We start from the raw sequence: 12,182 nt of genomic DNA, 5'->3' as shown, positions 1-12,182 counted from the left end.
CAGAGCTGCTCTGGACTGTTGTTCAGTGCGCAGAGGCCTTGCCAGTTCCTTTGGGCTCTTCTTTCTTTTGTTGTTGCCTTCTCTGTTCTCCATTGCATCCCTTCATGTGGAATGAACAGCGATTACAAAAATAACCTGAGAAGTATTTGTCTTTCTCAGGCTGATTGTCCATTCTGATCCTAATTACCCCAGGCCTAATAAATTGCAAAAGGTATTTGAAATAATCTGTTTTTTTAAAGATTCTGAAAGAATAATCTAAAAGATACAAGGTTCAAGTCAATAAATATACAGAGGTTAAAATAAATCCATAGCAGTCATTTAAAAAAGATACACAAGAGTTTACACTGTATTTGAAAAGGTCCAGAGTTTAAATGTTTATGCTCTGTTGACTTAAAGAAAACAGGTACAGGTTTTCTAAATTCTGGCTGTTTACTCAAGTGTCCTAACTGCCATTAGGTTAATCATTATCGGCTCACAGGGTTCACATTCTCACTTGCTTACAGTCCATTATACTTTAATTCATTGTGAGTGCTGAACATTTATTCTTCATATGACAGATTTCTACGACCATATACTGTAGATGATATAAATATACTGTAATGTTGTAAAGGCCGTAGGACTGCCCCCCTCCCTTCTTCGGGTTCAACAGTAGTTAAAGAAATACACTTTTGGGAGATTGGCACAATGTGTAGGGGGCTTAAGCCTCTGAAGCCCCTCCTGATGCCACTCTGTATAACCACAAGCAAGTCACTTAACTCAGTGATCCTCACAGTGAAATAAAATTACTGGACATTTAAAGCATTCTGGAAAAGCGCTTTATAAAATCCCAGGTGTTTCTTCCTCCATCCCTACTGCTGATTTTCTACGTGACTGTGAGTGAGTCGCTTCATCTGTCATGCGCTGCATTGTGTACATACGGACATATTGCACTGGGATAGGCTATGGCCTGTCTGCAACCCTAAGTTGGATTTAACTTGTTAAAGAAATTTATTTTATTCAATGTACCCTTGGGAGCAAATTGAAATCTAAATTCTAACACCAAGATTGAAAAGCAGATATTAACACAGAAATTAATAAAGTGAACACACAGAATTAATCACATGAGCACACTTGATGGGAGTAATGGAGCCTGACCCCACCAGTCTGCTGCTCCCATCATTCACCTGAATGGCCAGGAGCTCTCTGCAGACTTTTGCACCTTGTGCGTCTCTTCTCTCATATTCTTAAATGCAGGTGTAACATGTGTTTTCCAATATTTACATTCAAAGAAATGGCAACTCTCAGAAGACATTGGTCCAAGGGCCAAGTTTAATGATAACAAACAATTAGCAGGATTTTAGTGCTGACACACACACATAAAATATAATAAATAATACAAAGCAAGTTAAAGTGCATCATCAGTAAGCTGCCAGGCCATGTGCTAGTCTTGAAACAACAGAGGGGCTGCTCCAGAGGGCCAGCTGTTTCACACTTTATGGGATAAGCGCGTGACTAAATGTTTGGAAATGAGACGACCGTGACGCATTGTCCAGTTTGATTTCTGTTATGTGGGGTACAAAGAGCTGCAGACATCAAGGACATGATTTGGAATTTCAGCAGGTTGAAGTGTGCATGAACCAGTTGTACTAAGAACAGTGTGGGCTTAGGGTCTTGATAGATGGACACTCTGGAGATATGGAATGTCACGCTTTCTTCACTTGACTATGCTGTCTCAATGGACAAATGCATCATACTTCGCACCTGGTGATGGATGAACAGCACTCTGCCTGTTTACTCTATTTGGAAAAGTTGACACTTGTTGCTGATGTGCAGTAAAGCAGCAAAAAGTGAGAGAGACCAACCGCAGAGCTGCTGTGGAGACCAGTAGATAACAGCAGCCAACATGTGAATGATGGAGATAAACACTAAAAATAATCTCCAGAAAAAAGGAATTATTCTTAAAGACTGTTAGCTCAACAGACGGGTCCTCTAGGTTGTCATTGCCTAGTCATCTAACAATGTGACTTTGGACAACTGGATCCAAGAAGCCCCTAGCAGGCAACATATAGTCTAAATACCATCTGTGTACAGTCTGTATGTTCTGTCCGTGTCTGTACAATTGTTTCTCAGACTAAAGCCAACTTGGAATTGTGTACATGTCCTTGTGGCTGACACTGGCCAGGTTAGGCTTGGTAAAGCAAAATGGCTGGTGTGATGGAAGGACGGACGGATGGACTTTTAACTCTGCTCTACTGCAGCCTCATTGACTGCACTGATTCACTTTAAGTTGTGATTCTAATGTTTTTATCTCGTTAAAAACTGTGGTGTGTTTTATGCCTGAAGTATTTTTCCTATTGTGTTGCCAGTATTTGATTTCTTCATTTAATTTTATTGTGACTACTAGTTCATTTAAATACTGGAATTTTGTAATCTTGTATCCCCTTTAAAGCACTTTGTAACACTGCAGTTGTTGATGAACCAGAGGAAGTGGCACATCCTGAAATACACACACAATGCATAATGGAGACACTTCACTTCACTTCTACTCAAGCTGCACTGCATACAACAAACTACTGCAGCCTCCCGACTTCACAGCACTCAGGAGACAAGAGCAGCAATACTAAAGGAGGCATTTCATAAATATTATTGTCAATGCACGTCACTAGAAACAAACACATATGCACAAATATAAATAAAGTATGAGGAAAAAACATAACTACAAAAATAAAATCCCAGTAAATAGTAGGAGCTTTGGTCTTCCTCATATGTTATATGGCCTCTTAGCAGGCATATGTTAAAGAAAATGCTTCAGTACCTGAGAAGAGATAGTGGGCTGATAGAAGTCACCCAATGGGTCACAGATTCCCTCTTGTCCAGCTGCCATTTTATCATAAGTTACAACAACTACATGTGCGTTTAAAGGCGTCAAGCAATGCACTCATTCTCGAGTTCATACAATACCTCAGCTCTCAAGGTTATTACAGCGTTAAGACCCACACGGAATATAATTCTTATCTTACGCATTATGTCATAAATGTATGCTGCTTTCAAAATATAATGTTAAATTTGTCATTTTGACCAATTATCAACACTAAATATAATTATGTGAACTTAAATAAAACCATACAGATGATATAAAGCTCCATCTCCTCACAGTACTTCCTTTCCTTGTCTTTTCAGTTTGAAGTTTTGTTATTAAAGAAATATCACAACTAAACGATGTGTGATCTTTACAGGAGTTCTGATTGACAAATGTAATAAAAAATCAACTATTGAGCCAATAAGTAATGGATGCACTCTGTGGGCTCCACTGAAAGGAGAATTCTGGTGATTCACTGGCTATCTGGAAACAGTGCCACCTTAAAGAAAGACAGAAAGCAAAGAAAGAGGGCACAAAATACTGTATGGGCCCTTCAGTCCAACAAAAAACACACCTCGTTTTTTTTCTGTTCACGTACAAACCCCTACCAAACAAAATAAAAATATGCATATTCCAAGACAAACATGAAAATGGGCCTCCCTTCACTTCTCACTTTGTTAAAAAGTCTACCATATTCTCTAATCACCATTCCTAAACACAAAGAAAATACTTGAAGAACAACTAACAGCCTGTCCGCATTTATTATATGATGAAGTTGGCCTGCGTTCAAGAGATGTTATGCACCCTAGTATAGATCGACTGGGCTGCTGTTGCTTTCACAGTACAGTGAACTTGGTGCTAAGTCACTGTCTACTGAATTTCATGGCTCAACGCTAAATTAATTGCATTATTACAAGCTGACAGAGGTGGCATGGATCGTGGACTATCTTAAAGACAGAGCTCAGTATGTGCGTCTTGGGAACTGCACGTCTGACATTGTTGTCAGCAACACAGGAGCGCCACAGGGGACTGTACTTTCTCCGGTCCTGTTCAGCCTATATACATCGGACTTCCAATACAACTTGGAGTCCTGCCACGTGCAAAAGTTCGCAGATGACACTGCTATCGTGGGCTGCATCAGAAGTGGGCAGGAGGAGGAGTATAGGGACCTAATCAATGACTTTGTTAAATGGTGCGACTCAAACCACCTACACCTGAACACCAGCAAAACCAAGGAGCTGGTGGTGGATTTTAGGAGGCCCACACCCCTCATGGACCCCGTGAACATCAGAGGTGACTGTGTGCAGATGGTGCAGACCTATAAATACCTGGGAGTGCAACTGGATGATAAATTAGACTGGACTGCCAAAACTGATGCTCTGTGTAAGAGAGGAAGAGCTGACTATATTTCCTTAGAAGGCTGGCGTCCTTCAACATCTGCAATAAGATGCTGCAGATGTTCTATCAGACGGTTGTGGTGAGCGCCCTCTTCTACGCGGTGGTGTGCTGGGGAGGCAGCATAAAGAAGAAAGACGCCTCACGCCTGGACAAACTGGTGAGGAAGGCAGGCTCTATTGTTGGCATGGAGCTGGACAGCTTGACAGCTGTGGCAGAGCGATGGGTGCTAAGCAGGCTCTTGTCAATCATGGAGAATCCAATGCATCCACTAAACAGGATCATTTCCAGACAGAGGAGCAGCTTCAGCGGCAGACTGCTGTCACTGTCCTGCTCCACTGACAGACTGAGGAGATCGTTCCTCCCCCAAACTATGCGACTTTTCAATTCCACCCAGGGGGGGTAAACATTAACATTATACAAAGTTATTGGCTGTTTTTACCTGCATTATTATCAATCTTTAATTTAATACTGTTTTTTTGTATCAGTATGCTGCTGCTGGAGTATGTGAATTTCCCCTTGGGATTAATAAAGTATCTATCTATCTATCTATCTATCTATCTATCTATCTATCTATCTATCTATCTATCTATCTATCTATCTATCTATCTATCTATCTATCTATCTATCTATCTATCTATCTATCTATCTATCTATCTATCTATCTAATTACCCTAAGTCTCTCCTCTATAGTTTGCAGTGTTTTGACCAAATGACTGCAAACAGCATTCACTACTGCGAACAACACAAAAGTGCCTATGTGCCTCATTTTACTTCTGAGTGATGTGAAGTGAGAAGACTCCTCTCACACTCGGAGTCATGAAGTCATTAAGAAAGCTGTACCAGTATAAAGTGCAAAGAAGTAAGAAAGCATTGAGTTGGAACAGCAATTGATGCTCATTTCAAGCAGGTGGCTCTTCACGCTGTCCATACTTCAAGGCTATGCAGTCAACAAGCAGAAAGGAGCTGATCTTAAGCATCCAGCTGCATTTAAAGGCTCTAGTAGCTGATGGGTAGAGACACAAACACCACAGCCCACATGATCATGAGCACACTGCAGGATAGCATCAGGCTTCCACTGCTTTCTTTCAGGTTGTACATAACAAGAGTTTTCGTGTAGTCTCTCTCTACTGAAATGCACTCATAATTGCCGTAGTCTTGGCTCTGCATTTTCCGTATTAGGTACAGGCACTCCGATTCAGTGAGCTCACATTCCACATTGCTTCCATTTTCATGTTTCCAGAAGTACCTGGCATGGTATGACGTTAAGGGACAAGACAAGAAGTAGGGGATGGAATTGGGAACAGTTATGCTGATTACTTTGCTGGATGTTGATGGTGAAATGCTGGTGTCACGTCTACGCCGGTTGCCTAAAACATAAAAGAATGCAGTCTGTTATTATGGTGCTGCTCATTGACATTGCAAATGGAAAGAATTTAAAGATGCACTGACAAAAATAAGTAATAAGTTAGGATTAGAACAATTTGACTATTAGAGAAGTTAATGATTCTGGTGGATGGCTATACATTTTATTAAACCATTGAGCCACCAAACATCCATATTGGCAGTCAGACTAGTCTATGAGGACAACTCCTGGTCTTGAGAAATACAAAGACCACTGTCTAAATATCTGACTCCTCCATTAATTGATAACGATGGTATCCTGTATAACTTTGAGGTGGATGAAACACTGGCTCATGAGGAATGGTGGAGTGGATCCTACTCTAATGTCCTTCACCTGCTACAATTTCACAGTACACAAGCTCCATTATGTTTGGCTCAGTGTGGAGATTTTAAACAGGTAGACTGAAATTGAGAAATGGCCGTTCGTTTTTGGTGAAAAATAGGGTGTGGCCAGGGCCCTTATCTGTCCGGGATGCCTTCTTAAAGGACGGACTGGGGGTGAGAGCATGCAAAGGAGCAAAATCTCCCCCAGATCTCTAGATGGAAGCCCCCCCAGGGTTGCAGCAGCCCCCCAGATTCTCACTGAGCACACTGTGATTTGGAGTTTGATGGTTCAGCCCTTTAGGGTTTCAAGGGGCCAGGGGGTGCTGCAGGAGTTGCGGAACCCTACTTTGTCAGGCTTCTACCTGACCTAGAAATCTTTCCGATATACGCTAATTGGCCACCAGAAGTATTTCCGGGTGCAGGATAAAAGAAGCCCACTGCCACTGCTCCAGGAGCCAGAGTCAGGAGGAAGAAGATGAAGCTTGCTGGATCAGGAGTAGAGGCAGAAGGAGGCAGAGAGAGAGAGAGAGGGGTAAGGGGAAGAAGAGAAAGGCATTGATTGCTGTGTGTTGTTTATATTGTACTGGGCATTGGTATTGTGCTGTGGGAAACGATTGAAAAGCATTTCCCATGGATAAAGAGCCTGTGTGTCTTAAAGAACTTGTGTCAATGTTAATAAAAAAGTGAGAGATGCTTTCCAGCTTTGCAAGTGTCGTCTCTAGTTCTGTCCTTCTCATGCCTCGGTTGTGGACTTCTTCTCTGTTTCCTTTATTATAGTTCTTTTAATGTCCTCATCTTCCAGAAGTCTAGATAAAAGCACATGTGAGATGGACTAGTGGATACCTCTTACCTTTAAAGCACACACCGATGTCTCCTTTCTCTACATTCTGAATGACATGCTTTCTGAAATGAATAAAAAAAAGGAAGATGGAAACATGAGGAGAATTACAGTCCTGCTAGTTGGGGTAAAACATAAAGCAAAAATGGGCTTGATTTTTATCAAAGGAATTAAATATCCAAATGTCCCTTACCCACTAGTGGCACTGAGGGAGGTCTTGCCATCCCAAGCACAGTAGGGATCCCGGGCCAGCACACATTCCTGACAGCTTTCATTATAGCTTGAGCATGTCTCTAGGTTCACTTCAACCACCTCACTCGGATAAGCCACAAAAAGCCTTTTCTGGAAATCACAAAAGAATAAAAAAAAATCAACATTTTAAGCCCTGAAAAAGTGATGTGCTCTACATTGCTGCCTATGTTGCCCATTTAACCTCGGTCACCAACTCTCATTCAGAGTCCATTTGTAAAACTCAATCCCAGCCCCTCCTCGGTTGTGGATACACATTAACCCATTGTGCCATGAGGAGAATTTCTGTAAAAAAATAAACTTGCAACTTGCAAAACCTGAGTTCCAACAATTATTTCTGATAATGTCTTATGTGAATATCAAAGTTTAGCAAGTGGCATGATTAATTATAAGAAGAGAGAAATACTTTATTAGAACATTAGAACAACCTAGACAAGAACAGGCAATTTAGCCAAAAAAAGCTCGCCAATCCTATCCAGATATTTCTTCCAAAAAAACATCAACTTGAGTATTGAAAGTCCCTAAAGTCCTACTGTCTACCACACTACTTGGTAGCTTATTCCAATTGTCTATCATCCTTTATGTAAAGAAAATCTTCCTAATATTTGTGCGAAATTTACCCTTAACAAGTTTTCAACTGTGTCCCCATGTTCTTGATGAACTCATTTTAAAATAACAGTCTTGACCCACTGTACTAATTCCCTTCATACTCCACACACCGTGCTATATAACCTAACATTCTGTTTGCCTTCTTAATGGCCTCTGAACACTGTCTAAAAGTTGATAGTGTAGAGTCCACTACAACTCCTAAATCCTTCTCATAAAGTGTACTCTCGATTTTCCGACCACCCATTGTGTATTCCAACCTAACATTTTTACTTCCTATGTGTAATACTTTACATTTACTGACATTAAAATTTCATCTGCCACAAATCTGCCCAAGCCTGTATGCTATCCAAGTCCTTCTGTAATGGCACAACGGATTCCAAATTCTGCTAATCCACCTATCTTGGTATCATCTGCAAACTTAACCAGCTTGTTACTTATATTCCTATCTAAATCATTTATATATATTAAAACTAGCAGCGGCCCTAGCACTGACCCCTGTGGAACACCACTCTTAACATCGGCCAATTCTGATGAGGTTCCTCACACCATCACCCTCTGCTTCCTGTGTCTGAGCCAATTCTGCACCCATCTAAAAACATCACCCTGAACTCCCACTTCTTTTAGTTTGATGCCCAACCTCTTATGTGGCACCTTATCAAATGCTTTCAGACTTTGCTTTCTGAATTATCAGGTGTGGGCTGTGAGGTGGTGCTTCACAAGTCTAAGAGATGCAGTTTGGGTTCTATTCATGGTCACTGCTGGTGTGAAGTTTGCATGTCCTTCTGATTTCTTTGTCGGGTTTCCTCTAATTCCTCAAAGGCGTGCAGATTAGGTTGTTTTTACATTTTAAAACTGAATAAGCCTGCCCCATGATGGCCTGACACCCTGTCTAGGTTAGTCTCCTGCCTTCAAGCATGCTGCTTCTGGAACAGGCAGCAGTGTCCTGGCACCCCAAACAGGATTAAGTGGGTTTCACTGCATGTTACAGAGCCTATAGAACATTCACACACACCCTTGGAGGTTTTCATATTCTAACCTTATACAACATTGAATCACAGTGGATTTCTTTTGGCTTTTTTGACATTGATTAACAGAAAAAGACTCTTTAATATTAAAGTGAAAACATATTTCTACAAAGTGCTCTAAATTAACTATAAATATAAAACACAAAACAATTGATCATGTAACTTATTCATCACCTCTAATATAACACACCTAAGTCATCAAAGGTGCACCCAATTGGTTTTAGAAGTCACATAAATATAATGGAGACCACAAGTCTGTAGTCGAGGGGTTTCAATTGACTATAGTACAAATGCACTTTATCTAGAAGATCCAGCTTGTGGTCAATCAGTCTGGTGGCCTAACCTACATAATAAAGACAAAGGAACAAGCAATTCCCTGAAACAGCAAGCACAAATTAAGGGATGGAAACCAGAAAACATCCAAGGCACTGAAAAACTATGGGAGTCAAATTACATCTGTCATTAAGAAATGAAAAGCAGGCTGTCCACAAAAACTGAGGGATCAGGCAAGAAGAAGACTAGACAGGGAGACCACCAAGAGACCTCTGACAGCTGTGAAGGAGGTACAAGCTAAAGGGGATAAGACTGGCAAGACCATACCATACAACAGCTGCTGCCCGGGTACTTCACCAGTAGCAGCTTTATAGGAGAGTGGCCAAGAGAAGGCCACTGTTAAGAAACACACATGACCTGTCAGTTAGAGTTTGCCTGATGGCACATGGGAGACTCTGAAGTCAGCAGGTTTTGTGGCCTGATGAGAATAAAATGGAGCTTTTTGCCCACAAGACTAAACTCCTTGTTTAGTATGAGCCAAACACTGCAAGTTATCAAAAACACTCCATCTACACTGTGTAACAAGGTGGTGGCAGCATCAGGCTTTAGAGATGGTTCTCTGCAGCAGGCTCTGGAAGACTTGTGAGGGTAAAATGAAGGCAGCAAAATACATGGAACTCCTAATGTAAATCCTGATGCAGTCTGCAAAAAGTCTTCTCCTTGGGAAAAGAGCAACTTCAGGCATAAAGCCAAAGTTACACAGATATGGATCAAAAACAATGGTAATGTCCTAAAGTAAATGAGTCAATGCTGTTCACTCACAATCTCCATGCAACCTGACAGAGGAAGAATTGGGCAAAATTTGCAGTGCCCAGATGTGTAAAGCTGACAGATAAAAGACCGGTGGATCTACTAAACACTCAATACCTATCGGATCAATTATTTTGTGTTTTACATTTGTAACTAACTCAGACTGCATGCATAGGTTTGTTTTCACATTGACATTAAAGGTTCTCTTCCTGATGATCATGACAAAAAAAGCAAAATGAAATACACAGCAGTTCGGTGTTGTATAATAATAAAATAATAAAATGTGAAAACTTTCAAGGGGTAAATATTTTTATAGACACTGTAAATTATAAAACAAAATACATACAGCATGCTGTCTCAACCAGAGGCTTCCATTAGAAAGCCAAACGGCATACAATAAAAATCATTGCTAGACAGCAAAGGGGGTCAAACTTAGGACCACTTAAAACTGATGTTGTCATAATGACTGGCGCTCTACCAGGGCAGGTTACTGCTTTTCATACCTAGGCGCTTTTCCACAATCCTACAATGCAGAATTGGGTAGACAGGCTCATGTCTATCTTCTGAGAAGTCCAATGTATAAGAAGTATTGCCATACATACAGCATACAATGAAATTCTTACTTTCTTGTCAGACCAAAGTGTAACACACAGCATAGTGTCATTGTGGCTTGCGCTGCTGTGTCACAGATCTGGGATCCATGGAGTCTGCACATTCTCTCTGTGTCCACAACGGATATTCTCCAGATTCTCCAGTTTTTCCCCACAAGGAATTCTGGTCCAGTTAACTGGAAATACTAAAGTGGCTGAACAAACGTGTGGATGTGTGCATCTGTAGACTCTGTGGTGGACTGACACCCCCTCTCCAGGGATGGTTTCTCTTTTGTGCTCAATATTGTGAGGATTGGCTCTCTTCACTGCGACCAATGACAGGATTAGGTGTATTTAAGAATGCTATGTATGGATGAATTTAAAAATTGAAAAATTTTAAAATTATAACTTTGTAACACCTTTCCTGAGTCAACCAGATTGAGCTACTTCATGTGTCAGCGCTTCTAGACATTTATCATTCAATCACAGCTAGTGAATTTTGCCAGTCTAAGGCCTAATCGCTGCCTTTGTGAAGTCTGCATGTTCTCCTCGTGTTCATGTAGAATTTATAGGTGCACTCCATTATTCTCCTGCATCTAAAAAGTTAGATTGACTTCAATTTATAAGCTGGCTTCATGTTTAGCTATGCACCTAATGTTGGTACGACAAGTTCCGGCTTCTTGCAAGCTTGTATTAGAATAGATGGGTTCCAAAAATGAATTAATGAACAAGTAAATATATACTGTATTACAATTTGAAATATTCATGCGGATGAGGCTGAATTATATTCAAGAGTCAGAAGCAGATTTGGAATTGTTGTCACGTCTCTATTTAGAAGGTGTTGTGCTGAGCATTTTGCATAAGTGAAGAGAAAATGTTTAGGAGATTTATGATGCACACCTTCAAGCATCTAAAAATTTCAGCCAATATGATTTACGAAAAGCAAAGGCCAGTGATTCCAGGCAGACTGTGAGGTAAAGTGACTTCGATAAATCTATGGTGTGCAGCGTTAACTGGAGCCACTGTAAGGGAGCACAAACACACACAGTGTGTCATTTTACTGTGTGGGGCTGTAGAGCCAGCAGCCGGTCAAACCCCTCAAATGACACACTCCTCCAAAACTCCTCCCAAAATTAGAACAATTTCCTAAACCCACACTCCAGGACTCACTGCCTTCGATAAAATTACAAAAATTACAGCCTGTTATTATAAACCATGGCAAAAATGAGGACAATAATAAAAAACATGACTGCCTAATGTGTGCAGAACTGAAAGTCTTTGATCTGTGTGTCAGCTCCACATATTTGGGTTGGGCATTTCACAAGTGAGGCTATGCTTGACTCCATTATGGAAAACTCTCGGGACAGAGACACCTATACAGGCGATTCCTGTTTTCATACCTTTCCTCCCAACACTCATTTTGCCAGATAATCAAACAGAGCAGCTTTGAAGTCTGCTTAGCCCTTCACCACCCTTGGTAAAGTTAGTAGCATCAGAACAGAAGGAAGAGAGGAAGAGAGCAGAAACATTAAGACTGACTTACAGCCTTGCTGTCCAGTGACATAGACAGAATACTGGCAATTGCATTAATGGGATGAATTTCTGCTATAATGAAAGGCTTGTCACCAGTGTCTGTCATTTTATGTATTTTGCCATCACCTGTGGAGTAAACAGAAAAAACAACAAGATGAGTTACACTTTATGGAGGCAGTAGAAGCCTGATTCGTTGTCACATGTGTATCACCTGATTGCTCAGGGCCTCTGTCTTGTTTTAGTAGAAATAAACCTGCTACCAAATTGATCTTTTCAGAATGGGCATGGTGGCA

At 40.9% G+C, this 12,182-nt stretch overlaps 1 protein-coding gene across 1 annotated transcript in view; it reads right to left on the bottom strand.

The window, feature by feature from the left end:
- Positions 1 to 323: 323 nt before the first annotated feature.
- sema7a (semaphorin 7A) overlaps positions 324 to 12,182 on the bottom strand; it is a 65,662-nt gene continuing 53,803 nt past the window's right edge. Inside the window, exons 11-14 of the mRNA XM_028823764.2 lie at positions 11,900 to 12,015; positions 6,994 to 7,142; positions 6,813 to 6,865; positions 324 to 5,604 (exon numbers count right to left, since the gene is read on the bottom strand). Coding sequence (XP_028679597.1) covers positions 5,234 to 5,604; positions 6,813 to 6,865; positions 6,994 to 7,142; positions 11,900 to 12,015 — 689 coding nt within the window. The 3' untranslated portion in view covers positions 324 to 5,233. The remainder of the gene's footprint in view (positions 5,605 to 6,812; positions 6,866 to 6,993; positions 7,143 to 11,899; positions 12,016 to 12,182) is intronic.

Source organism: Erpetoichthys calabaricus, chromosome 17 (genome assembly GCF_900747795.2).
Source record: "Erpetoichthys calabaricus chromosome 17, fErpCal1.3, whole genome shotgun sequence".
In the NCBI taxonomy this organism is placed as follows: Eukaryota; Metazoa; Chordata; class Cladistia; order Polypteriformes; family Polypteridae; genus Erpetoichthys; species Erpetoichthys calabaricus.
The sequence above is the reverse complement of the archived record's forward strand: the minus strand, read 5'-3'. Positions and strand labels throughout refer to the sequence as shown.